The sequence below is a fragment of the Perissodus microlepis genome, chromosome 9 (assembly GCF_051167445.1).
Source record: "Perissodus microlepis isolate ML-2025 ecotype Zambia chromosome 9, ASM5116744v1, whole genome shotgun sequence".
Classification (NCBI taxonomy): Eukaryota; Metazoa; Chordata; class Actinopteri; order Cichliformes; family Cichlidae; genus Perissodus; species Perissodus microlepis.
In genome coordinates, this window is record NC_140469.1 from 17,156,893 (window position 1) to 17,184,811 (window position 27,919).

The 27,919-nt window shown below is 41.5% G+C and overlaps 2 protein-coding genes across 5 annotated transcripts; one reads left to right on the plus strand and one right to left on the minus strand.

Moving 5' to 3' along the window:
- Positions 1-1,140: 1,140 nt before the first annotated feature.
- Positions 1,141-12,451, plus strand: zdhhc23b (zDHHC palmitoyltransferase 23b). Of its 2 annotated transcripts, none has more exons than XM_084939340.1 (5): positions 1,141-1,462; positions 4,820-4,974; positions 7,906-8,595; positions 8,997-9,164; positions 11,300-12,451. In XM_084939340.1, exons 2-5 carry the CDS (start codon positions 4,838-4,840, stop codon positions 11,565-11,567), a joined length of 1,263 nt encoding a protein of 420 aa, XP_084795466.1. In that variant the 5' UTR covers positions 1,141-1,462; positions 4,820-4,837; the 3' UTR covers positions 11,568-12,451. The 2 variants fall into 2 exon arrangements, with proteins under 2 accessions (XP_084795466.1, XP_084795467.1); XM_084939341.1 differs by lacking the exon at positions 1,141-1,462 and adding an exon at positions 1,468-1,544.
- On the minus strand, positions 5,350-27,916 carry ccdc191 (coiled-coil domain containing 191). Of its 3 annotated transcripts, XR_014801295.1 has the most exons (18): positions 27,206-27,916; positions 26,649-26,687; positions 26,380-26,515; positions 26,108-26,260; positions 24,658-24,836; positions 24,295-24,518; positions 22,870-23,014; positions 22,200-22,390; positions 21,753-21,996; positions 19,490-19,917; positions 17,250-17,341; positions 16,876-16,958; positions 16,449-16,550; positions 16,173-16,316; positions 15,484-15,636; positions 13,680-13,834; positions 11,277-12,678; positions 5,350-9,187 (listed from the first exon to the last, which is right to left on the minus strand). XR_014801295.1 is itself a non-coding variant. In XM_084939337.1 (17 exons), exons 1-17 carry the CDS (start codon positions 27,266-27,268, stop codon positions 12,537-12,539), a joined length of 2,673 nt encoding a protein of 890 aa, XP_084795463.1. In that variant the 5' UTR covers positions 27,269-27,916; the 3' UTR covers positions 5,350-12,536. The 3 variants fall into 3 exon arrangements, 1 of the variants encoding a protein (XP_084795463.1); XR_014801296.1 differs by lacking the exon at positions 16,173-16,316; XM_084939337.1 differs by having other exon boundaries at positions 5,350-12,678.
- Between the last annotated feature and the right edge of the window lie 3 nt (positions 27,917-27,919).

Here is a 27,919-nt window from a genome sequence, read left to right on the forward strand (position 1 = left end):
GTGTCTTCATTATTTTGTCACAGGTGAAACATAATATGATCGAGAGCGTTTAATTATTGACCACAAGTCTGTCCTAATTCATCCTCAAAGGAAATTCTATTTCCTCTGTAGTATTCACTTACAGTAGTGATAGCGGGGACTAAACTGCAAGGAGACTCATTTATATTGCGTATGGCAGGATTGCTGTTATCCTTATATGAGCATTAATAGTTAATTTGTAGTATTAAGTTATAGGAAAAAGAAATTACTACTTGAATGTTTCCATTTGCATGTTTGAATTCAGAATTTTAACCCGATGGCTTTCCTGAGGCATGCCTAAAGAGATCAGTATATAAAACATTTATGTAAAAGCACAAATAGAACCCCACCAAACAAACATACAAATAAAAGCATTATTTGATGTTAAATTAGTTTTCTCTTTAAGTATTCAAAAAGCAGACTATGGACAGCGTGCATTGTTCTGGTTATATATTTCTGATATGACAATGAGCCATGATGCAATATGATACGTACATAGATAGCTAATATTTCAGGCTCAGATAGGTGGGTCATTCCTAGTATTTGTTGCAATTTGAGTCCACGTGAAGGAACTGAGATTAATGTTAAAACATCAGCTTATCTGATGAGGCATTGATGGGACTAGTTCTTGAGATTTTGAGTCTACAAGACTGAGTCAATTTTCCTAAATCTTGCCTGTGACATATGCTCTCCATACAGTAATAATTAAAGACTAAAACTGGAACTTATAACAATTAAAACTAAACCGAAAAATTACACTATGGCAACCAAACTATATTAAAAGCAATCAGATGGCTATGTATCCAATATAATCACTTTTTTTTAGCACACGTGTGCTACACTGCCATGTCCACAATCATCAATCATGCCCGGATATAAGTTATAAAAGTCCAAAAAATGTTGACATTATCTCTCTTGCATAACCAAATGTGCAAGAGTAAGATAAGCTACTTATAATTAATTTATAACGGGACGAAGCTTCTCACAAAGACCATTAAACTGACTGTTTGTTTTGATGCAGTATTGGTACACAGCTTTTCCAGCACTTCACCTGAGCACAGCTGTGCATGCAGCAGTAGCAGCATCATGTGGGAGTAGGCTGGGCGGGGAGAAGCCACTTCATGTGACGTCAGTACAGAAACAGTTCAACCAGTTTGGAGAGGAGGAAGCAGGACTTCTCTGTGTACCGAAACCTGGACGTCCACGCAGAAGACACCCCCCGGCTCCTGCAGGAAGCACCAGCCGAGCCGGACACTCAAACCCAGCCTCCACCCCCAGCAGTTGCCGCCGTTCCGGGGTCACTTCACGCGACTTGCATTTAGCGGCAGAAACACCGGATACGAGCTCTGCTGCCGGGACCGAGACTTCCGTTAAGAAGCACGGCGGGGGAAAATCGTTCCAGTCGATATTTCTAGAGGCTGGCATGTAGCAGCCCCGTGTGCAGGTATGTTTACCCGGGTTTGTCGGGTCGTGAAACCTGCTTTGACGCAGTGTGTCGCTCCGGTGAGACGGCGGCTTGTTGGCAGGTAAAAATAAGTGAACGTCGGTTAACTGTGAGCTGCAGTCTGTAATTATGTTACCGACAAGCTGCAGGATTCATTGGGTTAAATGCCAGGGAAAACGGTGAAGTCCTAATATTTACATTCAGTCGAGTATAAAGTCACAGCGTCTCCAACAAAAACTGATTTTTACTGAATGTGTCAGCACCGCATCCTGTTATAAACAAAAGTTTATTATGCAAGGTATAGTTTAGAGCAGGTGTGCTGCAGACAAAAATAACTGATGTTAATTAATTATTCATAAGCAGGCGTGTATTTAGTTATTCTAATGCCACCTTGGCTCCCCATCTACCCTAAGTAAAATTTCATTGATAACATAAGTTGCAGCTAGCAGCAGTTTTGTGAAGTAACACTTGTCTCAATAGTTTTCTATGGAATGTTCATGTTTATAACACTCAATAGTCTCTATATAAGCTGACTAAATGTGGGGTAAGGAGTTTGCAGTAAGGCTACAAATAACCTGAAAGCTAGTGTGTTTTTTGTGCAAAACTCTTGTTTACTTTTTTATATGCCACTACAATTGTTGTAACTTTTGGTTATCTGTAATCGCAGCTGCTGTTCTGCGTGGTAATCATTTTTGGGTTTCTGTAGGGATGGTTCTGTGGATCAGCACATCTCTTTTACAGCCTTGTTTCTTGTGAGAAAGCAACATGTGGGACATTCCCTCAGTATGTAGGATTGGGAGGTGGGAGAAAGAATAGTAAAGTGGGACATCTGGTCATCCTACCTATAAAGTATATATTAAGCTACAGCTGTTAGGTCCTCTGCCTGGTAGGTTTAGCATGGTGTCTTGGTTGGTCAGTTGCCAGGTGTGTAGGTGTCTAAGAGGCTGACTTCCAAACGAGGTGTAGCTTCCTTGACCACTAGTGGTACATTCAGACCCGTTTTAGGAAGTATGAGAATATTATTGCTCTGAAAAAAAAAAAACCCAAAGGTGGTCTTCTACCAGTAGGAAGCCATGGGAACATGCGTTGGTCTGGATACATCCATGGGAGCTTGACTATGTAAATGTTAGGCATAGATAAAAGTGCTGTGATTGTGTGTGATTGGGATAATGAGACGTGTAGTATCTTAACTTGAGTAGAAAGGTCCTATATAAGTACCAATCCATTTACTATTTGAGTCTTTGCACATGTACAAAGACTGATGTTGTAAATCCTGCTTTCTGCCGAGCACTGAGTGGAGGCAAGGCCACTTTAAGTACTTTTTATGTCTTTACAAGCTTCAGGAATTTAACTGTGCAGCTCTGCCTTTTAATGTACAGTCATTTGGACAGTGACAAAATCTTCCTAATTTTGCTGCTGTACACCAGTTAAATGTATTTGTAATGAAATGGGCAAAATGTAATTAAAGTGTGGACTTTCGGAAAGGGTTTAGAATAAAAGTCTGCACTAAAACTGAGGATTTGCAGCCTTTTTTTATGTAGTCCCTCCATTTTCATGAGCTTAAAAGTAAACAAACTAATGTTCCAAATGTTGGGATTATTTTAATAATTAGATGCAAATCCCATTTAGTTGATGACTCCCTAAACCCACGGAGCTCAACATGATCTGAATTTCCACCCTTATCCATCTGTACTCAGTGTTTTACAGTCATTTTTTAACATTTGCGTGAAATTGTGCAGAAAGAAGCTCAGTAGCTTAGGAATTCAATCTGCTGCTGTTAGGCAAATGTGTAAACCACTACCCTATTAGCTGCTGTTGGCATGCTTTTGGTACAAAATACTGATAGTGTAACAGTTGATATTACTACGTCATATTATCAATTTGCAGATCTCTCCGTATCAACATTTATAACAGCTGATAAATGAAAAAAGTAAAGAAGAAATGGGAGAAACACCATTCAGGCACGTTATCACTGTTGATGTTGCATAGTTTGTCCACTAGAGGGCACTGCTGGTAACAAGGTAATAAACCTGGTAAGAAAGCAGTAACAAACCCTGATCCAAGCATAGTGTGAACGAGTAACTACACATAAAAGTACACATAACAAGTGTTAGGTACATTGGTTTATGTTTTGTGTGTATGTGGAAAAAAAACAATATATCAGCTAATATATCAGATACTGGAGTCCCCCAAATATCGGTCTGTCTCCATTTCGTTGTCAGCAACAGGCATTGAGACACTGAGACATTGTTGGAGGTTTCCTTGTCACACTTCTTTGGCTCTGGTATATAGTCGAATGGGAATGTTATTTTATGCTGTTTATTTTCCCATTCAAATTGAGAGTTTGGCCTAGGATGAGAATGAGCCTCGATTGTGTCAGACAAATATGGTGTTTACGGCAAAAATATATAAAATAAGTAAAGCAAGCATCCTCGACAGTTGTAATCTGAAACTATTAACTATGAAAAATGTTGCTGATTTGCTTTCAGCTAATAATCAGAGTTGTAAAAGTGACGTCTTCCATCCTAAACGACAGCAATTCCTAGATATTGAAGCAAAATGATGTGCTTTGCCCTGCAAAGCTTTTTGGCCAAAGCATTAAACACCACAGCTGTAAAATTGCTGAGTGCAACAGTCACACTGTAAGCCCTTGCAGCAGTATTTTTCTTTATTTGTCAGGGAGCAGATGTGCTGTTTGGTGCTACCACACACCCATTAATCAGTACATGTAACCCAATCTGTCCTCTCTTTAGGCTCTTACAGATCCAAGGGTGCCTGGAAGGACCCTAATTAGATGCTGGTAACCTTTTCTGACCCAGAATGTCCTTTTAACACATTAGCGTGATTACTGGCTGAGCTTTAATAATAACACACAATTTCATTCTGTGATTTATTGCTAATCAGAGGCTCATTCATATTCCTCCCAAAGATAGAGGTTTAACTCAGCTGAAGGATTAACCCCACTTTGTCATGTCATGATTGAGAGGCCACCTAAGACCTGCCATTGCTATAACTGCTGACACCACCTCAACCCAAATCCATATCCATCTGTGCCACATAAACAAGCCAGTGTGCGGGGGGTGGGGGGACTGATCATTTGCTGTAAATCATTAAAGGGTGACAGATGTGTGACAGATGTGAGGACAGGAAGTGAAGTGAAAGTGCTGTGGAAATCTGTTCAGAAGCACTCCACCATCTAAAATGCATGCAAGTGTCTGGTAAGCTTCTGCATGAAAAGGTCAGTTCAGCAAAGTGGACTTTTAAAGGTATTTTCACTTAATATGTTTCCCTTCCCTTTGATCATCTGCAACTTTTCACTTTCCTTGAACTCATTACCTTTTTTAAAACCTCTGACAGGCTGCAGGGCTCTCTGTAATGAAGAGGCAAGCCAAGAAGGTGCTGGAGGAGGAGGCGGCCTTGTGCTGCTGCGAATACATGAACAGACACGGACAGCGCAGCCATGTAGCAGCCTGCTGCTGTGACTGTGAGGACCTGGATGACGCCTGTGACAGGTGGGAAATGCGAGATTTAATTTTGTGCCCCAATTTAAGCCAAGATAGACAACTTGTTTTTGGTGTATTTCGACGAAAATCCATAATAGTCTTTAGGTGAATTGTAATTCGATTGATCTGAACTAGACTCCTGTCCCTCCTCTGAGTTGTTTTTGGCCAATCACAGGTCCTGCTAAAGATTATCAGTTTTTAGGAGAGAATGAAAAAAGTTAGTCGGCTAAGGATTAAAGTCCATGTTTCTTTAATGTTTTTTTTTTTTTAGATTTTATAAATTTAGTAACAATTTAACATCACAGTTGAAATGTTACTGGTTCAGACTTTAGGAGATTTTCACAAAACTACATAACTACAACAAACACACAGACTGTAGTTAAATCAAGACAAAAAACTTTACTTATAAACAAAAAGGAGCAACCTTTAAAGACCTGTCATACCAGCAGAAATAATATACAGTAAACAGAAAATAAAACACAAATCAGACAATTTGGTCAAATTCCTGGACTCTTTGGACAAAATCCAAAGAGAATCACATCATTTTCATACCAAAGCTTCTAATATAGCAGTGATGGGATCAGTGACTCTATGTGAAAGATCCTTGGTTTGACACTGGGAGGAGACATTAACCCAGTGTCATGGGGTCACATGTACACGTGTACTCCCAGTGCCCAGTCCAAAACCCGGATAAATGGAAGGGCTGTGTCACGAAGGCCATCTGGTTTAAACACTGTGCCAAATCATTTACAATCACATAACAGAACAGCTGAAAGTGCTCGTAATTCTCTGCTGCTGCTTGCATTATATGTGCAAAGGGCACAAACTGTCTTGCTTGTTCTTACAGAGACGCTTTAACAGAATTATAACCCAGAAAGTAAATTTAAAAATGTAACTACTGTCTTAGTTCTGTCTATCTAAAACAAAAGATATCAGATAATTTTATTTCTACCACATCAGTGATGGAAGTAAGGAGTTACTTTTTTCAGTAACGAGTACTCTAACTAATCACTATAACTATCGTTACAACGCCGTTACCGTTACTAACAAGGAAAACTATTTTTCAACAAACAGACGGTTCAAGCTGTCTTCAGCTTATTGCACCTTATATCAGTTGCACGGAAGCAGCTGTCTATGTAAGTAATCAGGGCCCCCCAAGATCTGGTCGCTACAGCTTTAAGCAGCTGCGCGCGCTCCCGCGGACGGCAATCACTTTCTGCCTGACGATCACTTTTTGGCACAACACCTGGAGCTAAGGGAGCAAAACAATCGCATGAGTGCTGCTGTTTGACTGAGGAAGAATGAAGTAGTCGCGGTAAGCCAATCACATGACCACTTTAAGATGACAAAGCAACAAGGTGATATATACCAGTTTTTAAATTGTGTTGATAGGCCACGCAAAACCAGAGTCATGATAAACAAAATATACGCAGCGTTTGTTCCTGAATAGTTTCGTCACGTTTAGGACAGAGCTAGCAAGCACTCTCTGCTTATGACCAAAAAACAACAACAACAACAAAAAAACCCTCTGCCCTTTCGTGTTGGTGGAAAAATGCACCATGTCGACCAATCAAAAAATGATATGGCAACATGACATTTGGTTGTTTAGGAAGAGGGGGAAGTTTTAGGAGTGACGGCGAGAGAGAGAGAGAGCAGAAAAGTTAGTTAAGTAGTTACTGTGTTGTCTTGTGTAGTTAGTCTGTAGTGTTGTGGATAGTTTTGTGTTGTGTGTCAGAACAACAAGGCGAGTGCTGTCTCCAGGTAGAAAAAGGAGTGATACACCTGCTGCTGTCAGACCTGCAGGTATCAGGCTGTGATGTTCTCCTTTATAGTGGACAGAAATATTTGGAGTGGCACAAATAATGTGTGTGGCATCTTATTGAATGCAGAACAGCTGATTGTTCTGTAAATAGTTTGAAATTGTTATAAAAAAAGGGGTAAAAGGTAAATGGCTGCAAAACCTGTGCGTATGATTTTAAAATTGACTATTTATATTTGCATTTAATGTTATGATATATGATTCATTAAACATGTTTGTGGTTGTTACAGTAAAAAATATAACTTTTTCTACTCGGATATTATGTTTTTTTTTGTCTGATTTTAGATCAATTGTGTTAATACAGTATGTCAAAATGAAAACATAACTGTAAATTCCGACACGCTGAAAAGAATGATACCAAACAAGGAAAAGTAAATAGTTTTTAAAGGTGAAATGTAGAGGAAACATCAAAAGTAGTTAAAATGGCCAAATCTACCCTGGACCCCAGAGGATTAAACATTTTTTTAAAAGTAACGCAATAGTTACTTTTCAAGTAATTAATTACTTTTAGAATCTTGTAACTCAGTTACTTTTTTGAAGAAGTAACTAGTAACTATAATTAATTACTTTTTCAAGGTAACTTGCCCAACACTGTACCCCATTAAAATCACATTTTCATTGAGGCCCACTTATTCTGAGATATTTCGTAATATGAAGATTTTTTGTATTCCTGTTGGGAGGGTCGTAGAAGAGAGGGGAAGACCTATAATTTTCGGCCTCAGGTGTGATTTGTGTGTGCTTGTTGCAGCTTTATGGCCCAATAAGAAATTCTTCATTTGCCGTCACGTCAGTAAATGTTGGGCTCTTGATAGTTCCATTAGTCGACTAATTTGGTAGTCAGAAGCATGAGTCCTGCTGATGCTGATGACTGAATGCTTTATTGTATCATCAATATCAGGTTTTTCACATAGTGACACTCAGGGTATAAAAATCACATTGTAATTGCAATCTGCTGTTTATTATAAAAAAATATGATGAATGAATAACTTGTATTTGAGTTCTCTGTCTGTATTTTGGGTGCTTGAAACATGTTAGTAAGTTCCCTACATGGTTACTTTAAAAAAAAAAAAAAAAAAAAAAAAAAAAAAAAAGGTATTACAGCTTTTCCGTTACTTCATCAGGTTTCTGAAGAGGGAACCTCAGAAGCCTGAATCCCTGTCACAGGTGGCTGCAGTCGTTACAGATCGGATTCGTGTGCCGTGGCTGTGGGGTGGAGCGCGCAAGGTGGACCTGTCCATCATTCCTCCTCTTCTTCTCCTTCCTGCCCTGCTGCACCTTGCTGCTCTCCACTTCCTGATCGGGATGGTGGTTCTGACAGCTCTGCCGGGCTTAGTGTTGTGGTACTACTATTTCACCCACCGTAAGAAAGGACGGACCCTCTTCTTCCTCAGCCTGGCCCTTTTCTCCTTGGCGTACATGTACTACTTGTTCATCACTGAGGTGTTTCCACGTGGGGATGTTGGACTGCTTCAGCTAGCGCTGGTAAGCGTCGGGGTCGTCCTCACCCTGCTGGCTCTTTTCCACACCAAGAGAGATCCGGGCATCCTGCGCCCAAACGAAGAGTCCGTTCACAGCAAGGTGGCGTATTACAGCTCCCCCACGGGCAGAAACCCTTCCCTCAGTGGTGGGAGGCAGGATGTGACGATGACTGTAGCCAACCGGGCTGGGGTGTCGGAGCATGCGGAGGAGGAAATGAAGGAAAGCAACCGAAAGAACTGGTGTCAGGCATGCAGGATGGTGCGGCCCCCCAGGGCGGGGCATTGTCGCATCTGTGGTGTCTGCGTGCTGCGTCTCGACCACCACTGTGTCTGGTGGGTTCCATTCAAATTCCTCTCACTTGACCTGCCTGTCATCACTGCTTTCTTCTCCTTCAAACACTGAAGTTGTCTTGTTTGTGACCTGCTTCTTTTCTGCACAAAGACCACGCAGATCTAAAATAACATCTTTAATTTATAAGAGTTAAGTTACTCTGTCTTTGCAGGTAATGAGCTCAGAGAGAATGAATATCTTTGTTCTCTTGTGTCTAGCTCACCATATTTTTTTCTATGTTGTGTTAACGTCACAATTTCCTTGCTGCCTTCCTTCTATACCATGCACGCTCCTGCATGTTTGTGTGTAGTGTAGTGTAACCCTGGAGTCTCAGTACAATGTTTTGTCTGCTTGTGTGTGTACTCGTGTGTTTGTGCGTCCCCTCCTGTCTGTGTCGGGGCAGGATAAACAGCTGTGTGGGGCAGGCCAATCACCGCAGCTTTCTGCTCACGCTCGTCCTCTTCCTGTTGACGTCCCTGTACGGAATCAGCCTGGTGCTGCAGAGTGTGTGTCCACGGCAAAATCTCCTCTTCGCCTTACTCTACTGCCCAGGAGTCTACAACCAGTACAGGTAGTGGAAACAGACATACAGTCCTGTGAAAAAAAGTATACCCCCATTAATCAAGAGATTGTAGAACCACCATTAGCAGAACTTTGAAGTGGTATTTTCTGTTTGGCTTTATCATGTTGCTGTGAAGGAATTTTGGCACATTCTTCTTTACCACATTACTTCAGTTCATTGAGGTTTGCAAGAATTAATTAATGCAGAGCTCTGTGAAGGTCCCACCACAGCATTTCAGTCAGTTTGAGGTCTGGGTCATTGCAACACCTTTATTCTTTTATTTTTTCAACTATTCTGTTGTAGATTTGTTGCAGTGTTTTGGATCATCATCCTGTTGCATGACCCAGTTTCAAACCAAGCTTTAGCTGCCAGACAGATGGCTTCACATTTGTCTCTAGAATACTTTGGTACACAGAGGACTTCACGGTCAAATCAGTGACTGCAACATGTCCAGTTCCTGTGGCCACAAAACAAGCCCAAATCATTTTCCCTCCACCACTGCACTTTATAGTTAGCATAAGGTTTTTGTGCTGATATGATGTGTTTTGTTTTCCTGTGCGTTATGGTCAAACATCTCCACCGAGCCAGGATACATGGGCATTACATCAGGAAGGACATCTGGTGTCAAATCTGTGCCAAGTTGTAACTTTCAGATTCATTCACTGTTTGAAATAAGGGAGCAGCCTTAAATGGCTATGCATGTATGTGTGTATTGATTGGAAACTGTAAAGATTTCCAATTTTTATGCATAGCTAATTGAATTCTGGCACTAGCATCAGGGCTGTAACGGTTCTGAAACAGAGACCAAATCCAGAATGAAAACTAGGCATTTTCCCACAGACATCAGGAAACACTGGTGACAAATGGAAGGATAACGCCACCACCATAAGCCACTATATACTGCTACACTAGCTTATGGTGGCGGCGTTATCTTTGGCGTCAGCTTTATCGTGAAATACACAGTTTAATTCAACTTTTTAGATTTTTAGCAGAGAAGACTTGGTGTTGCTGTAAAAAGCATCTGTGTAAATACAGGTTTATAATCAGCTCAGTAAGGTTTGTATATAATAACATGTTCAGTGACCATGTGGACCTGTGGTGGTTAATGCTGAGACCTAAAATATGGAAGTGAAGTAAAAATGAATAAGAAGAAGTGTTTGAGTTTACTTTTAATTCATTATTTCATCACAGGTGATCATACATGTAATTTATTTCCTCATTCACCTTCTCATTGATCTCCAGTATGTTGTCCATATTCCAATATGATGGAATTAGTCTGTTACGGCGTCATTGTGATGTCGTAAAAAGTGTTTTGTACAGCTCTCATGTGATCTATTACTCGATATGGCTTGACTTTGTGTCCTAACAATGAATGTCAAGGTCAAATGCTTAGCAACCCTAAGTACCCAAACAAATGGAACAGATTATATACTCTGTACTAGTGTATGTATACTAGAAAAAGCATAATAAATAAATCAGGCTCTACAGGCAGGTTTCCTTAAAATGTAATGTAATCAATATATGTATTCACAGTGCCTTATTAATTAAAATTAGGAGCCTCTGTATTGTTACCCTGTGAACAAAATTAAACATCTTAACTGCACAGAGTCAGTACTTGTGCTTAAATAAACACTCACAGCTGAGATAGAGTCCACAGAAAATAGGGTTGACAGCCTTTTTCGCAGCAATTAAGATCCTCACTGACCCACTGCACAGACATTTAATAATTTTCCCAGAACTACTAGAAGTAAGTGAGGACCTTCCATGAGCATATTGAGTGTCTGGCTTTTTTCGCTCTACTGAATCACTTTCAAGAGTACCTTGAAGCAGTGCCCATTAAGCTGTTGGAGAAAGATTCACAGTTTTTGCTCAGAGCAACGAGCATGCATGTGAAGTAGTTCAAATGACTAGTACTGGCACTGCTACTGAACTCACAGAGTTAAAAACAGGCAAACTCTGAATGAGTATCATGCCCTCAATATGTAAAAATACTGGTTCTTTTAACTGTGATGTGTCCATTTACACCCTTTTAAACTGGTTACACTAAATATTTTATCTTTGAAAGTGGCTGAGCATGAAAATAAAACACTTGCGCTGGTAAAAAAGAAAAAAATTGTCTACCTCCGTCCTTGTCTGTGTTCCAGCACTGCTCTTTGCTTCACCTGTGCGTGGTACAGCAGCATCGTGACGGGCGGGCTGCTTCACCTGCTGGCGATACAGCTCATCAACGTCAGCTACAACGTGACCGAGCGCGAAGCCCGCATCGCCCTGCGAGAGAAAACCGCTCGCAGTGCCTACTGGGGACTCGTCGTGAACACTGGCGCCTATTCCCGAGGTTTCCGTGGCAACTGGTCTGAGTTCATGAGCATGGGAGACAAAGTGATTCCCCCCTCTCCCACTGACTTGGTGTGAGAGACTTGTGATGCAATGCTGTTTAAAGTTTGGGAATTGTGGCTGCTGGTGTGTTAGTGTCCACCGGATGGCAGCATGACTCCTTTTAACTGATTGGACGTGCTGCTGGCAGCAAACCTTAGAGCTGCTACGTTTTTAACGTGCAACATATGGAGTTGCACTGACTTTGACACTTAGCAATAACAACTACTCACGCCCATAAGATGCACATACTGCCATAAATGTGAAGGACATGCAGGATCTCCTCTATGCAGCTGGTCATATACGTCACCTCTGCCAAACAAATATTACTAGTCCTTCACGCTGGATGCCTTCCTTGACTTGAAGGCTGACCTTATGTCTCCCCTCCTTCGTAGTGCCTTGATGCGAGACAATAACTCCAATCTGCTGATCCTGGTGGGGACATTTTGTCTGAACACAGCACAAGATGATGCCTCTGAGTGCACAGATAGGATATTCAAAGAGGCTCTCTAGGGCTCACTATAACCTTTTCATCATTCACAGACTGCACTTGACCTTACTTGGCCTTGTGAAACGAATTCATGGATATTTATCACAACTAACTGAAACATTTTGGCACAGGTCAGCTAATTTGAAGTTCCACAGCAGCTGATTGCTTAGTTATTACCACACGGTTACTTTGACTCTTTTAATCTGTTTCAAAACTGACTCAGAAATGGAACAACTCTTAGATAAATGGAAAATGCAAATGAATCAATATGTTTTGGCATCAGTTAGAAATGAGTTTTTCACTGCTTTTGGTTCTCACAGGCATTAAAGGTTTTTTTTTGTTTTTTGTTTTTTGTATTCCAATAATTGCTCTGGTCGATTTATGTGTTTATGTGAAAATATTTTATAAAATAAATGTAAGAAGTGTGCAGTCATCTTCCAGAGTGATGCTGAGATGTTTGCGTGTCGCCTGCATCAGTATGCAGTACGTTGCCCGTTCTGTCGGTCTTCCCAGAGGCATTACAGTGGATGGGAGCAGAAATCCGGGAGAACCTCAGTCACTTTGCGGCACAGCTTCTCCCTCCGCTCGTCCTTCTCTCTTTCCTTGCGCAGCAAACATGGAAGTTGCCTCCAGGCCAGGAAACATTGCCGCAGCACTCGTCTGATATGCAGGCAGATGGAGGGACAGACGGGAACAGAGCAAGTGAGCAATAACAAACTGGATTAAAGGGACCTCTAGCATGACAACGGCTAATAAGTTCTCACATGTAACTCTGGGGCTTGTTGGTAGTGGCACCAAGGCAGCTGGTGGGAATTCATTTGCAGCCTGTGGCCATTTAGCGGACTTCACCTAACAAGCTGAAGTTTATAAACATTCTCAACTTGTGGCAATGACAGATCATTAAATCCTACAAATGCTGCTTATAAAAAGCCCTCTTTTGGACCACAATGCAGATTTGTGCATTGTAACAAAATTATTAATATTATTGACTCATGGTGTCATTTTTAATATCAGTTCAATTCAATTTTATTTATACTGTGCCAAATCACAACTACAGTCACCTCAAGGCGATTTATATTGTAAGGTAGACCCTACGATAATACACCCAACAATCATATGCCTTCCTATGAGCAAGCACTTTGGCGACAGTGGGAAGGAAAAACTCCCTTTTAACAGGCAGAAATCTCCAGCAGAACCAGGCTCAGGGAGGGCCAGCCATTTGCCGTGACTGGTTGGGTTGAGAGGAGGAAGGATGGATGTTGTGGCGGACTGTTGTACCTTGTAATTAGTGGAAGCTGTGATGCTAAACTAAGGACAAATCTGAACAAACCAGCAATGAGAATGTTCATATTGGTGAATATCCAGAAACTGCTTCTGCAATGTGTATTATAGAATTACCATCTACACAACTTCCTAGTAAATCTATTTTTTCAGGGCTACTTGAGGTCTTGAGAGTCTCTTATTGAAAATGCCTAGAGGTCAAATGAATGTTTACATCTTCAAAGGCTTGCAGGCCCTGTCCTTTCTCTAAGAGCTGCAAAGACTGTTCTGATTCAGCAGTTTAACTTGTAATTAAAGTTCTTTCAAGTTGTTAAGTATAATAACACCCACTTGGCTGGTTATATTACTGTGAACATATGGCAAAGTCAGGGGTAGCAGACCTGTCATTATGCTCCAGAGCCAGCTCCTGATGCTCCCACTCCACCTGCCTCTCCTGAGTCACGTGGTCCAGCAGCGCCAGCAGAAACCTCCTCAGAGTGCGTGTGCGATAGAAGCGCTCGGCTCGCTCTTCCTGAATTATCTGTATGTCTCTCAGCTGGAATGAACAACACTTGCTTACAAATAGGAATACAGTGAAAGTGAACAAAAATTATAAGATGAGATGCACAGTGCTGTGAAAAAGTATTTTTCCTTTTCTCGATTTCTTAGTTTTTTGGTATTCATCACACTTACATGTTTCAGATCATCAAACATCATCTTGATGCATTGTGAAAAGGTTATTTTCCCATAAACCTAAAAACTGATTGTGCCACCTTTAGCAGCCACATTGAAGGCTGACCAGCCTGTTTAAGGTCACGCCAGAGCATTGCGGTCTGTTTTGAGGCCAGAGTGTGATTAAGCCGCCCCAACAGCTTTATTTTTATTTCTTTTTTAGCCATTCAGAGGTGGACTTGCTGGTGTGTTTTGGATCATTGTCCTGCTGAATAACCTAAGTGCTCTTGAGCTTCAGGACAGAAAGTGATGGCCATAAATTCTCCTTCAGGATTTTCTGGTAGAGAGCAGAATTCATGGTTCTATCAATTACGGCAAATCGCCCATGTCCTGAAGTATTAAAGCAGCCTCGACACTGTTGGTATGGTGTTGGTGTTCTTTTTATGAAGTGCTGTATTAGTTTTTATTACTTTTTTTGGGGGGGGAAGCAAGAAGGTCCTGATTTCAATTCCACCATCAGGGTCTTTCTGTGTGGAGTCGGCATGTTCTCCCCGAGTTTGTGTGGGTTCTCTACAGGTACTCCGGCTTCCTCCCACAGTCCAAAGACATGCAGTTAGTGGGATTAGGTTAAGTGGTAACTATAAATTGGCCATAGGTGTGAATCTGAGTGCGAATGGCTGTCTGTTTCTATGTGTTAGCCCTGTGAAAGACTGCTGACCTGTCCAGGGTGTGCCATGACATGACCTCTGGGATGAGTCAATCACCTCTTGGAGTCTACTTGACTTTGCCAGACAGGTTCTGTTTTGGTGATTTCTTGATTGAATAGGTCATGTAATTAGACAACTGAATTGGGAAACTGAACTCAGCTTTTCCAAAAATTGCTCTTAATCACAGTTAATTCATGATTTAACAAGAAGGGCAATTATTTTTTTCCACATAGGGCCAGGTATTTAAAAATAAAAATGTATTATTTAATCAGTTATTTTTGTCTAATGTTAATTTTTTTGACCTGAAACATGTAAGTGTGAAAAATATTTTTTTAAAAACCACTAAGAAATCAGGATATAAAAGATGGTTGAAAAACTAAAGGAAAATCTAATATAAGCGTTGGTTGTCTCCTTATTTGATGTTTTTCTGATAGTGTGGGTGGTGACTGGGGATCTGGTGACTCAGAAGGTCACAGCAGATGATTTCCATTATTTTCATACTCATCAAGCTGATCAGTGACCCATATCGCCCTGTGGATGGTTTATTATCAACTGGGAGAGAGAAGTCACATGAACACAGGAATGTCTCGTGGTAGGAAAGAACTTTGCATTGATTTGCATTGATCCCTCTCGTGTACCCAAGTCATGCCAGCAAACACAGACAGCAAAACAGAGGCACAGGGCTGGCTTCTTTCCTTTAACCTGTCACTCATACAGACTGGAAAAATGAAAATATGACTGAGCAGGCAGAAGAGGAGATTAGGAAAAAGGTATTTCTTTTAGTCAGCCCCGGATGCCGTCTGTATGTGTGCAGGTGTATACGCACCCTTTTCCAGCAGGTTAAGCTCCTCCGAAGCAAAAAGTGCTGGTGCAGTTGGTCAGCACAAGCTTCTTTGTCAGACACAGACTCTCTTGCTGATTGCTGCCAGCCTAATGTGCACCGCCTCAGGAGGATGAAATTGTGATGACGCTCGGCCAGCTGGCAGGGAATGAAAAAGAGGGGGGGGGAAAAGCACCAGTGTGCACTCGTGAATGTAAACTCAATCATATGTGCCAGGTAGAAAAGCCATGTACTCGCATCCAAACAGAGAGGTTTTATAACAAGCTCTGAAACATGAATACAAAAGATTTTCTGCGTTCATTTGTTAAGCTTTGCTAAGACAGGAACATTTGGAGGATGAAATAGTGATGATGTCAAGGGAGTGCTGCTAGAAAGCTTTTGTTTGGACGTATTCCTTCTGCACTTTCACGTCCAACGTGTGTCGTAGATTTGCCTTTGGCTCGGTTTTTGAGCGACAATAATTTATTTTTTAAAAAACCAGAGCAGTTTGTGTATCGCTCACAATTGTCAGTTATTGTGTACATTGCTCACAATTGCCACTTTAACACATTAATGGTGTTAAAGTCAAATAAATGTTTTTAGTTTACTCCTCACAGCCAGAAATACAATAGTACTTGCTGGCTCCCTGTGTCGCTGTAGACTGACAGCTGAAATGAACAGGACAGGTGATTTACCTCCACACTGGCTTGTCTGAGCTGAATGAGGCGTTTCCATGGCGCCAGGCCCCGCCGCAGCAACAACGTTCTGCAGTGGTGTTGGCGGGCCAGTGCCATCAGCTCCCGTTGCCTTTTCAGTTGTCTCTGTTTCTCCTCTTCTCTCTGTGCAGGAACACAAAGCGAGATTATTTTTAATATTCTGCAGGGAGTCACATGAGAGAACCGCTTCTTGTACTCAGACCCACGAAGTTCAGCTTTTTTGCGGACATCCATAAAATATGAAGTACACCTCACCTCTCTTTCCAGCCTTTTCTCCTCCCGACGTCTTTCTGCTGCTTTGCGTTTCTCCTCCTCCTCCTCCCTCAGCCTGAGCTCTTCAGCGGCTTTCATCTGAGCCTGAAAGTTGTGTTTTCCATTAAATTTGGATGTGTTTTTTTTAACGACAGCTGTTTTGGAGGTTCCAAAATAAAAATGGTAAGAGGTCTGCACTTATGGAGTGCATTTTAACCTTAGCTGGCTTCTACTGCTTTACTATCGGTTTCTCATTCACCTATTCACACACTCCCGGCTTCACGTCTTTCCTGAGATCAGTTACAAACAATGAGGGGCAGGGAATCAAACCACCAACCCATGGGAAATCAGAGCCACCACTTGAACCACAGCTGCTGCTGCTGCAAAAAAAAACCCCCACGTTTCCCCAGAAAATGACCTTTCAGCTTACCAGCTTTTCTTCTTCTTTCTTCCTCTTGAGTTCCTCAATTTCCTTCCTTCGCTCTGCTCGCTGACGTGCTCGGGCCTCCATGGCTTCAGAGAGACGGAGGGAAAGTGAGCGGATGACAAGGTTTTCTTCTGCACAGTCCAGTGATTGGTTATGTACACGTTTCTTTCTTACACTTTTCATTCTGAACACGAACACATCGGCCCTTATGCCCACAAATGTAAACTGCTCACAAGTGTGACTTGGAGTCACTTAATTTCCTGAATAAAAGAGCTACAGCAGTGCTTCACCACATCTTTGGGAGATGGAAATGAACTTTCTGTGCGTGTGTGAACCTGCAAGTTCCCACTGCACAATGAGCTACTTTTAATACTGACCTGTGGTGAGTGGATGGGGGCATGTCTGCAGCGTGACAGCTTTGCTTGAAGGTGCACTCTGACTGTCAGGTTCTCCAGTCCCTCTCGGTGCCCTGCAACAGAAACAAAGGCCTGTCAGAAGTCTGTCTGATACTGTTCCTGGCAAGTGTTACTCAGAAAGGTAATGACCAAAGCCAAACTTGACTGACATACATTAGATTGTCTGTAAATCTGTAAATGAACTCCAATGTGCTGAGCTGTCTTCTGTTACTGTATACACTGCTTGGAGAGTGTATTCCACCTGTAGCAGTCATAAACTTTTTCTTTCCTTTTACTCATTCTAAAGTTTAAACATCATCTGTTTCTTTTATCTTCTCCTCCATGATTTATATTAATAACAAAAGCTGTTATCGGGTAACAGATTGTACCGCAGTGCATCTTCATCTATATTATGGAACCCGTAATTATCTGTACCGTAGTACCAAACTACACATATGAAATATTGGTTCCTTTTAACTTTACCTAATGAGGTGTTCACACAAATAAACCTTTCCACTTGTTCTGCCATTAGTCTGCGCCGAGGAAAGAGAAGTGAACAAACAGTGATTACTCATCTTGAGAGGTTTCAGAGCTGTTAACAAATTCGGAGTGTGTGGAGTTAGTCTTACACAAGGCTGAGTGTGAAGCCAGGTTAAATATAGTATTTGAAACAATTTAGTAGACGGGATCAACCTAAACAGCACAGGCTCTAAATCTCTAAGCCTGAGGAACCAACCAAACATGGTTTCATTTCAACATCTGTCACACGAACATTTCCAAGTTTAAATAATGCACAGTGAAAGGTCATCCCTCCTTGGCTTCATCCAAACTGTACGTGCAGGCTGTGACAAATATCTCTCAGTGGGCTCTGTCCTTCTTCATGTGGACCCGTTCCACAGCTGATTCATGAGAAAGCACAGCAGTACATTTGTATACACATTTACAAGCTACAGGTGGGCATGGTGGTGCAGTGTGTCTTCATACCAAGCAGGTTTTGGCTTTGAACCTTCAGCTCAGCTTGGGCCTTTTTGTGTGGAGTTTGTAAGTTGTATGTTTGTATGGGATTTTTAAGCATGAACTGATTGTTCAATGACGGTCCAGCGTGTCACGATGCTCAGAATCTGCTTTTGCAAGGCTCACAGCTTTCACTGCACCTGAGCCAAATGTCTTTTCCTGCAGGGGGTCTTCAGGAGGGGACACCAGTTTCCCTGTTCATGAAGCGGCACTGGAGCTTATATACATCCAGTTCATCTGGGCTTTTTCCACCTTGCTTTGGGTTCCTAATCAGATTTTAAAGTTGTGACACCAGTTTAGCTTACTTGGTTGAGCAGGCAATCATAAGCTGAAAGGCTCAATCCAGTGTCCCGCATTCGAGTCTCAACCAGGACTCTTTGTTGCGTGTCCTTCCCCCAATCTCCATCCTATTTTCATGTCTAGTCTTCACTGTTCTATCAAATAAAGTCCAAAAAAGGCCGCTCTCCCCCTCAAAACGGTTATACCCCTAGAAAAAACAGACCGGCGAATCACAAGGGCAAATAAATTCCTACACCACATTAAGGTCGAAAGAAGCCAGTGAGGTGGTTTGGGCAGTGACCAGGATCGTCTCCAGCACACCTCCACCTGACGCTTTTGTAGGGCACAACCAACAACGAGGACACCTTTTGTTAGACCCTGAACTTGCTGCAAAACTATATTTTTCAGCTGGCCTGAGAGTACCTCGGGCTTCACAAGGAAAAAGCAAAACAGGAAATGTAAATCTGGAACTATAAATGAGCAGAAGTTATAAAGGATGGACGGACACTAAGCATACTCATTATTCAAAACTTTGCAAAAATTATACTTTGCTTTAATTTGTTATGAAATTAGAAACATTTGGCATCAGCAGACTGGATAGACTAACAAAAGACAGAAACTAAAAGCATTTATTAATTTATAACTTAATAGCACAAACTGACAGCCCAGAAGTTGCTTTTTGGCTTATAATGGACCTGCAGAACATTAGTTAATTATTTATCATTTAGTGAAAAAGCCAATAATTGCAGCTTTTAAATCCTTTATAAAAGGTGCCTTATGGCAGGGTGGAACCATAAAAACTGCTTATGACACAGGGTTGGCTGTTTGGTGTCACAAACAAATAAACACTCAGTTTAATACGTATTACTTATAAAATGATTCACACTCATCTAGAGCTAACCGGTTCATGCGATATGCACTGAACATACCTCTGCTCCTTGGTGTCGATATTGCGAGTCTTTGGTCTCAAGCCTCCGAGCATTGTTGACTGGGTAACTTTTGCAGCTCTCTCCATTTCCAGCGTCAAGCCCCTCATGTTCTGTTCCTGCTTCAGCCGGGTAATTTGCTCTTGCTGCTCTTTCAGCAGCTTCCTCTGTTGTGCGATGATCTGCTTCTGGGCAGCATGTCTGTTTTCAAACCTGCTGCCTGGTGATACCGATACCGAACGGGTGCAGGCACCACCCTCCTCCTCCTCCTCTCTCTGCCATGCCCTGTGGAGCTCAGCAGCTGTGGGTGCTGCATGGCGTCGGGTCACCTGCCACGGTTGAGAGGGTCGGGCTGCAGTAATCATAGGGTTCTTTTCCTGAGGTAGTGCAGAGGTCTCGGGGGCTAAAGTGTCAGAGCTGTAGCGATCTTCCTGAGGAGAATAGAAAAGAGAAGGTGGGATTTTACATAGAAGCTAGGTTCACATAGAGCCTAAGGCGACAACACAGATGCAGTAAAAGTTTCTCTTGGTCTCTCAAGGCTGCTCAAACTTTACTAAGACTTTGTCCTTTTAGAATTCTGATACATTAACAGAAAAAGTCTGATAGGTTTGTAGCATAAACCTATTCGCTGGAACGTTCAAGACAAATCTACTACACAGCAAAAGCAAGACACAAGTCACCAAAGTTCTTTGTGTTACTCGTGCACGAGGGAGACCCAACTGGAGCCAAGTGTCGTTCCGCCCACTTGACCTCCGTCAGACTCTCAGCCAGGTTCCCTATGGCAGCGGTCCCCAACCCCCGGGCCGGTCCGTGAGTCATTTGGTACCAGGCCGCGAGAGTGAGACTCGGGGGAGAAATGTATGGGTTTTCAGGGTTTTTATCGGTTTTTAGCGTAATTTTGTTATCGTTTTTTTTCGTTAACTCGGTTTTCCTGGGTCTTTTCACGTGTGTTATGAATAAATCTTCTTTTTTTCGGTACCGGTACTAGTTTTATTTTGTTTTATTTATCCGCGACACCTTAAAGGCCGGTCCGTGAAAATATTGTCGGGCACAAACCGGTCCGTGGTGCAAAAAAGGTTGGGGACCGCTGCCCTATGGCACTCCTTTAATGTGGTTACATGAATATGCATAGGTTCATTAACATAGGATATCTTACATAGGCGTACACGTGAATAAAGGGTACCGTCTGTGTGTATTTGTAGGTATCTGTGTGTGTGTGTGGGGTCAAGATGTGACCCCATAAATGACTTCCCAAAATCTGCTGGCCTGGAAGTCCTGCTAAGGATCAAACCTCTATCAATATCCAATTGATTATAAAACTAAGCATATATGAGCAAATATTTCTACGCATAAATGACAATCCAATAATATAAACCTGACAGTCTCGTAGCAAAAATGGCTTCCACCATAAATTACTGCTCTGTTTCTTCGTTGACCAAGTGTTTAAGCTTTTGGGATGTTTAGGGCTTTTCTTGTTTTGATTATCTTTGCATTGTAGTTCTTCATTCTCTATTGTTGATATTTGTCTTTCTTTATTTCTTAGTGTTTATGCGTTTGGTTTATTTCCTTACCCTTACGGGTTGCTTTCGTTTTATTTCGTGCCGTTAGTCCTGTGCTCCTGCACTAAAGGTTTTTGGGTTCATCCGGGATTTAGCTCCATAGCCTTCTGTTTATGTTCAACGTTCCTGGTGTTTATTATGATTCTGATTCTGTGCCTTTAGTCCCCTTTTGTGTTTCTATTCTGTCCCTCCAGTGTTCTCAGTGTTTCTCTCTTTGTCAAGTTCCTGCCTCCCACATAGCCGACTGTGACAATTACATCACTTTCCTTTATAAGAGAGTCATGGTAGAGACAGATAGTAAACACGAGGAAAGAAAACATCAAAACAACTCTCTGCTGTAAAGGTTAAACCAGCCAACGCATCTCATGTGTTTCTCCAGCATTTCTTCCATCAGGTCTCTGCCCTCCTGTTCATCATCCCTGCTCTCTAAAGAGTTGTAAATATTTCAAAACCTTCTTTGGCTGAAGGGCTGAGTAAAGGTCAGGTTATTTCATGCAAAGACGAACGTTAAAAGGGAAATTTTTTCATTCAGTTAAGCTCCGAAACTCAGTAATTGCCACTGTAATTAGGCTTTCAGCACCGCCTATCAAAGCTGATGTTTTAGTCATGATTTCACTCCCTGTAATATTTTTCAGATTGTGTTCAATGGGAATCATTAATGAAGAGAGTGCACCGTTGCTGATGACATGAGGATTTGTGAGTCTCACCTTCTCTGTGGTCCGGTTCGGTGCCTCCGGTGGGGCCATTATTGGCCGATAAGCCGGACTTTCTGTGGCCTTGAGTTTGCCTGCTGATGCAGCACTGATTAGAGCAGCCATCTTTTGTTTGATTTCCTGCTGCCGGGCCAAAAGCTCACGTCGTTCCTTCTCCGTCCGACACCATAGCTGCCACTCATTCAGACATCGCCATAGCAACCGCCTTCGGTCACTTTCAGCAGCCAGCTGGCACTGTCTGGAGGAGGATACGGATGTGATCATATTTCTTGCCCTCAATTACTGCTGGGTCACTGCACCCTGGATATAAATGCTTCTCAGTCAATGAGTGACCTGTTGAGATACTCTCAATTAATAGTTTGATTTTAGATTTTGGTAGAAGGGGAGGGCATCAATGATACAATAAGAGCTACTTTAATGTTTACAATCTCTGGTTCTTGCCTGCTTTCGATTCGCAGTGCTTCCTCTGTTCTTGCCACCTCGCGCTGCTTTCGTTCTGCCCACACCACCGCTCGCCACGCCCGCCATGCTTTTAGCTGCCTCTTCCAGTCATAGAGAGCCTTGGCCTTACCCATACGTAGCCTTCGGTCCAGCACGACTGAATACCACCCAGAGAAATGCCTTTGCAGACACTAGACCATATACACAAATTCATGCGAAACATAAATTCACATATATAATAGCAACCTACAGTTGTGGTCAGAAGTTTATGAACAGTCATCATGGGCATAAATATCATAGTAATTTTGGGCTTTTAATGATTCCTTGAACTGTCCTCCTCCTTCAATATTCCATCCACTTTGTGTAATGTACCAGTGACACTGGTAGCAAAGCAGTCTCAGAGCATGATGCTACTGCCACCATGCTCGACAGCTGGTACAGTGTTGTTAGGTTTGTCATTGGGGCCAATGAGCCTAATCTTTGCCTTGTCTGACCATAAAAGCTTTCTCCAGGCCAAAACACTGACATTCCAGCACTTTCCAGTTCAGGGCAGGCTTGAGACTTGGTGGTCTCTGAATATCCTAACCAATTTCCTCGAGTGTATGCAAACTTCTTAACACAACTGAATCTACAGTATTTACACAAACATACTTAGCTTCCAGGTACCAACCTTAAGGTTGTTAATGTGAACCTTTCTTTGAATCATTTGTTCTTGATACAGTCGCTTAGCGTCCTCATGCTGTTGTTTAATGAGAGGTGTTGGAGCTGAATGGAGGTTTCTGGCTGTGATCTGCACTTCTGCTCTTCCTCTCTCTCTGTACATTAATATATAAAACACAATGGCAATTTTATTTATGTGGCACATTTCATTATACATAAACCTAATGTGCATAACACAGAAGATACAAACATAAAATCCTGTGTGCCTTAAGGCACTCAGTGTAAATTTAGGAAATGGTACTGGTATGCTAAATATCACATTATAGTTTGCATCCAAATATTATGTCCCATTTGACCTCTGACCTCAAGAAAGCACTGTCATGAATGAGATACTGTAGTATCATTTTATGTAATAAGGTCAAATCTCATGTCCAAATCAATATCCAAATAAACATCCATGGTGCTGCCCTTATCTGATTTTGACTGCAATACAAACTTCTTAAAGTATATTTAAAAAGAACAAATAAAGCAAAAATGAATATATACAAAATATAACACCATTCCTCTAAAAGTGCTTCATGTTGTTTATGAAATGGTTAGAAATAACTGAAAGATGCATGGACGCCTGTCCAAGAAGATATCAGACTTAGTGCCTGTACATGGAGTGATCACTTACTTACATGGATAGTTGCACACAAAAGGCCCAATCTGAGCCACACAGACCCAGACTACTAATCAACAACAACCTGTTCAATACTCAAACCTCTAAGTTCCATATAACCATTATTATATTTTTGGTTTCTGTACAAATACCTGAAACACTAATGGTGTTGCTATTTCCATCATCCATGTTTTATAGTAGCCAAACATTAGCCTTGCCAGCTAACATGAGACTGTTAGCACAATGATGCTAATTGGGATAAAATCTTCTGTTTTTTTGTGGTACTTTTTCTTAGTTTCATATATTGTGTCATTTTGTAGTTCATAGAGAATGTGTGGTCTCTTTCTAAACACTTCACCTCCCATAATCCTTCAAGTCTCAGCTCTCTTGTTAATTCCTTAAATGGCTTTTTAGTTTGTCAGTATTATTAACTGTAGACAAAAAATCATTAATATGATATAGTGACAGCATCGCAGATATAAAGATTTCTGTTTATTTCCATGTTGTGACACTTGCTGACTGCTGTCCACGAGGAATATTTAAAGTTATGACACATTTCCTGTGGTAAAGAAAGACCTTACACTCATAGTGAGAGCATGATTTACAACACAGCCTTATCTTTGCTCACCAGACTGATATGGCTGATCACAGCTCTCCTTGTCAACAGGTTACCACTAATCCATTCTCTCCACCAGGAAGGAAGGTGAAGCAAGCCAGATCACAAACAATGTGATCTGCTACGTGATCAATCGGCTTGTTGTAACCTTTTCCTACCTCTGTCGAACAGTCTGTTCCAGGCCTCTCCTCTCTTCCATCTGCCGCCTCAGCCTCACCATCTCCTGCTGAACCATCTCCTCCTGCCTGCGTTTCTCCTGCCTTTTCCTCATCTCCTCCTCTTGTTCCCTCTTCTTCGCCTCCTCTCTGGCAGCTCGTAGGACATCCCTCTCTCTCTGCTGCCTCTGTCTCTCAGCCTCCCGTTGGGCCCTGTTTTCTCGCACCTGCATTGGAATTCAGCAGCATTTTGTACAATTGCAAACATCACACGAACACACGTCATTCCAGATGATTTGCTCAGCGGCATGCATCACAACAGCAACAGCCAAACCTTCAGCATTCGCATCTCTTGACACGGACTACCTGTTGGTGTTGGGCTTCCATGGTAACGATCGGGTCTCTAAATCTTTTTCTGGTTTGATGAGCATCAAGTGCCAAATCCTCCATCATCCTGGAGTCCAACAGCTCCTGCTCCATGAGGTCTTGTAGGAAGCCTTTGACAGCTGACTGCTCTTCTTCCTCGACAAGGCAGTTATAGAGTTCTAAGTATTTTTGGAAAAGAAATATGACAACTGAAGTACTGTACTTCACATTATTGATGACCATTTTTCAACATTTTGAGCTTTAATATTAATTTCCTTCTATCTTGGAAACCAGTGCTTTTAATTCCTTGCACAATACTTGTAAGATTAATGGTGTGATGCCCAAGTCAGGCAACATTTTGTCCAATGGTACTGTAATGCAGACTGAAATAGTACTGTGCAAAAGTCTTCAGCCACCTTTATATTTTCTTTATATTTTGCAGGAAATGTGAATTAATTTATCATAAAATGTGCATGCAGTATAAAAGGCAAAAACAGTTTGTACAATCCTAATGAACTGTGAATGCTTGAAAGTCGATATTTGGTACAAACACCTTGATTCGTCAACACAGCCTGAACTCTGTTAGGCAGTTTTCTTCTAATTTCTTAAACTAGTGTTCAGGAATAGCTCTCCAGGTTTCTTAAAAGACATTCAACGCTCTTCTTTAGATGCTGGCTACCTTTTCTTCTGTTCTCTGTCAAGATGATCTCACACTGCCTCAATAATGTTGAGATCCATGCTCTGGGAAGGCCAATCCATGACTGACAATGTTCCATCGTGTGTTTTTCTTGCTGCCGGTCAAATGCATTCCAGATGGCGTTGCAATGGTGGATCAAAATTTGATCCTATTTTTCTGAGGTCATAATTCCATCAATTTTTACAAGACCCCTAACACCACTGGTGAAACACAGCCCCAAATCATGACAGAGCATAAAACATGTTTAACACATAAATGTTGCACCTCTCTCCTGACCTACTCCATATATTTTGATGATTTGAACCAAAATTTTCAAACTTGGAATCATCACTCCATCAAACCTGTTGCCACTGATTTTCAGTCCAGTTCTAGTGTACTTTGATATACGTTTATATAGAAAAACATTGAGACCTGGAGAACTATTGGTCACTTTAAAAAACTACAAGAAAGTATGGTTCTTTGGAAGCTTAATAATAAAAATAAATGAGTGGTGGCCTGAGGCCTTTGCACAGTACTGCATACTGATTGTTTTGAATACTCTTATAAAGCCTAGCAGTCAGAGGCCATTTGAAGCAATATAAAACCCACACTGAATTTTGAATGAGCCTTCCATAATCATGAGTAAATCTTCTAGATGTCAATGTTTCTTTAAAGGTGTTCTGTACCGCCTCGTCCATCAGGGCCACAGGTCTAATGGAGAAGGTCTTAATAAATAATGAGTTTTGGGTTATCTCATCAGGTAATATTTTATACCATCAAAGTTGTTGTAGTTTAAAGCAGCAGGCACAGCACTAGCTGATGCAGCTGTGCCCGTCCTCTCAGCAGAGCACATCAGGTCATCTTCATCCTCCAACTCCAACTCCAGCCGCAGCTTATTACTCAGCCAGTCACCTAAAAGGGCCTGAGCTGCAACAAACAACAGGCCATATATCATCATCCCTCTTGCTGTACTCTATGTGGTTATATAGATAGCATTTCTACACAGACAGGTTATTTATTATTATTATTTATTATAAGGCACCTACCTTCACTGTAAGCCTCGTCATGATCTCTCAGCTGTTCAGTGCTTTGCAATGGTACAGCTAGGCTGCTGATTCCTGAATGAGGTTTTTTGTGGGAGAAGACTTCCGACACAGCAAACTCTGAGGCCATCTCCACTCGCTGAGGTCAGGGAAAGGACACACACATGCAAAGCTGAAGTTAACAATTTCGTCACACAATTCCCAAACCCCCAAAGACATTCAACTCAATAATAAATAAAATATATATATAACTGAGCACACACATTTCTTACCTTCTTCCACTGATTAATATCACCTTTCTTTACTTGAATCTGAAAGAAAGATTAGTATAAGCTAATATTCTCTGTAAGAAACACCAAAGAGCTCTCACACACAAAAAAAAATGCTGGCCTCATGGTCACCTTTGAGTGCTTAAAAATGCCTAGACAGGCTCAGAGACACCTTGAGCTGCGGTGGCAGTCTGCAAATTGGAGGCTGAGCCAAGGGCCTAAAGTCTGCGGATTATTTCACAGAAAAGCTTAGCCACTGCTTCAAATCAGCAGATTAGTTCAAAATCATTTCTCACACGTCCAAAAGTCTGTGCCATTGCTAGCTGCCTGCAAGCATGTGAGTATCAGAGATAGGGCCGAGTGACATTTCTGAACGGGCCCATGAGCCACGAGTTTATACACGGTAATAACACAGATGTGCTTTTCCTTCTTTATTATTCAAAGAGCATTTGGCCAAATTATTTCCCTCTCTCAGGGATATTACTGGGGAAAACAGATGCAGTATAGCGTTCAGTTTAGCACAGTCTATGAATTTACACAAATCCAAAGACTAGACTTACCTTGTTTGCCGAGCCAACTCTTCTCCACCTAAACAGGTCAGGATTGTGACCTGGAAATGCCATTATCACCTGATACAGCACTGCACCTTAATATGATGTAATCCCAGTTATCACGTTGGTGTCTTTTCTTTACTAAAATTGTGCGCGAAGCGCAACAGTCAACGTTTTTCAATTTCTATCGTCAAAATATGCTTAAACGTTATTAGAAAAAGTGCTCGAAAACCTAAAAGCGGTACGCATAACTCTCGTCGAGTTACTGTTATGGTGGATTCTGGGTAATGCAGTAAATTGGCTTTCTTTTTTGGCTGACTGTTCCACAAATTAAGATTTTCAGGACTACGTTTCCCACAAGACTGTAGCTGGGGGTTCAGCGTCTTGGGTCACCATAGCAACTTTGATAGGCTCCTTCAGTGAGAACTGAAATTCATTAAAAAGAATAATGATAACAAACATGTATTAATAAAGTAGTTAAAGTAGTTAAATACTTTGCATCTAATTAAAGTCTTTCAATAAATTAATGTAAAATGTTTAATTATTAGAATGTTTAATTCAATTTTTAAAAATATAATTATAATTTAAAGAGCTTTTCCTACATGGAGTGCCACCTATAACGCCACAATTGTATGTTTTGAGAAGAAAAAAAAGGTTCTTGAGATAACCCGAACTTTTTTTTTAAGCGGTGCCTTCGCCGTTGATGACGACATATTCCTGCGA

Coding starts and splice junctions, on each gene's coding strand:
- ccdc191 (XM_084939337.1), bottom strand. CDS start 27,268: ATGGCATTTCCAGGTCACAATCCTGACCTGTTTAGGTGGAGAAGAGTT. Junction 24,837..26,107: donor AAACTACAACAACTTTGATG/GTATAAAATATT, acceptor AAAAATACTTAG/AACTCTATAACTGCCTTGTC. Junction 22,391..22,869: donor TTCACATTAACAACCTTAAG/GTTGGTACCTGG, acceptor TATATGGTCTAG/TGTCTGCAAAGGCATTTCTC.
- zdhhc23b (XM_084939340.1), top strand. CDS start 4,838: ATGAAGAGGCAAGCCAAGAAGGTGCTGGAGGAGGAGGCGGCCTTGTGC. Junction 8,596..8,996: donor CTCGACCACCACTGTGTCTG/GTGGGTTCCATT, acceptor GTGTCGGGGCAG/GATAAACAGCTGTGTGGGGC. Junction 9,165..11,299: donor GGAGTCTACAACCAGTACAG/GTAGTGGAAACA, acceptor TCTGTGTTCCAG/CACTGCTCTTTGCTTCACCT.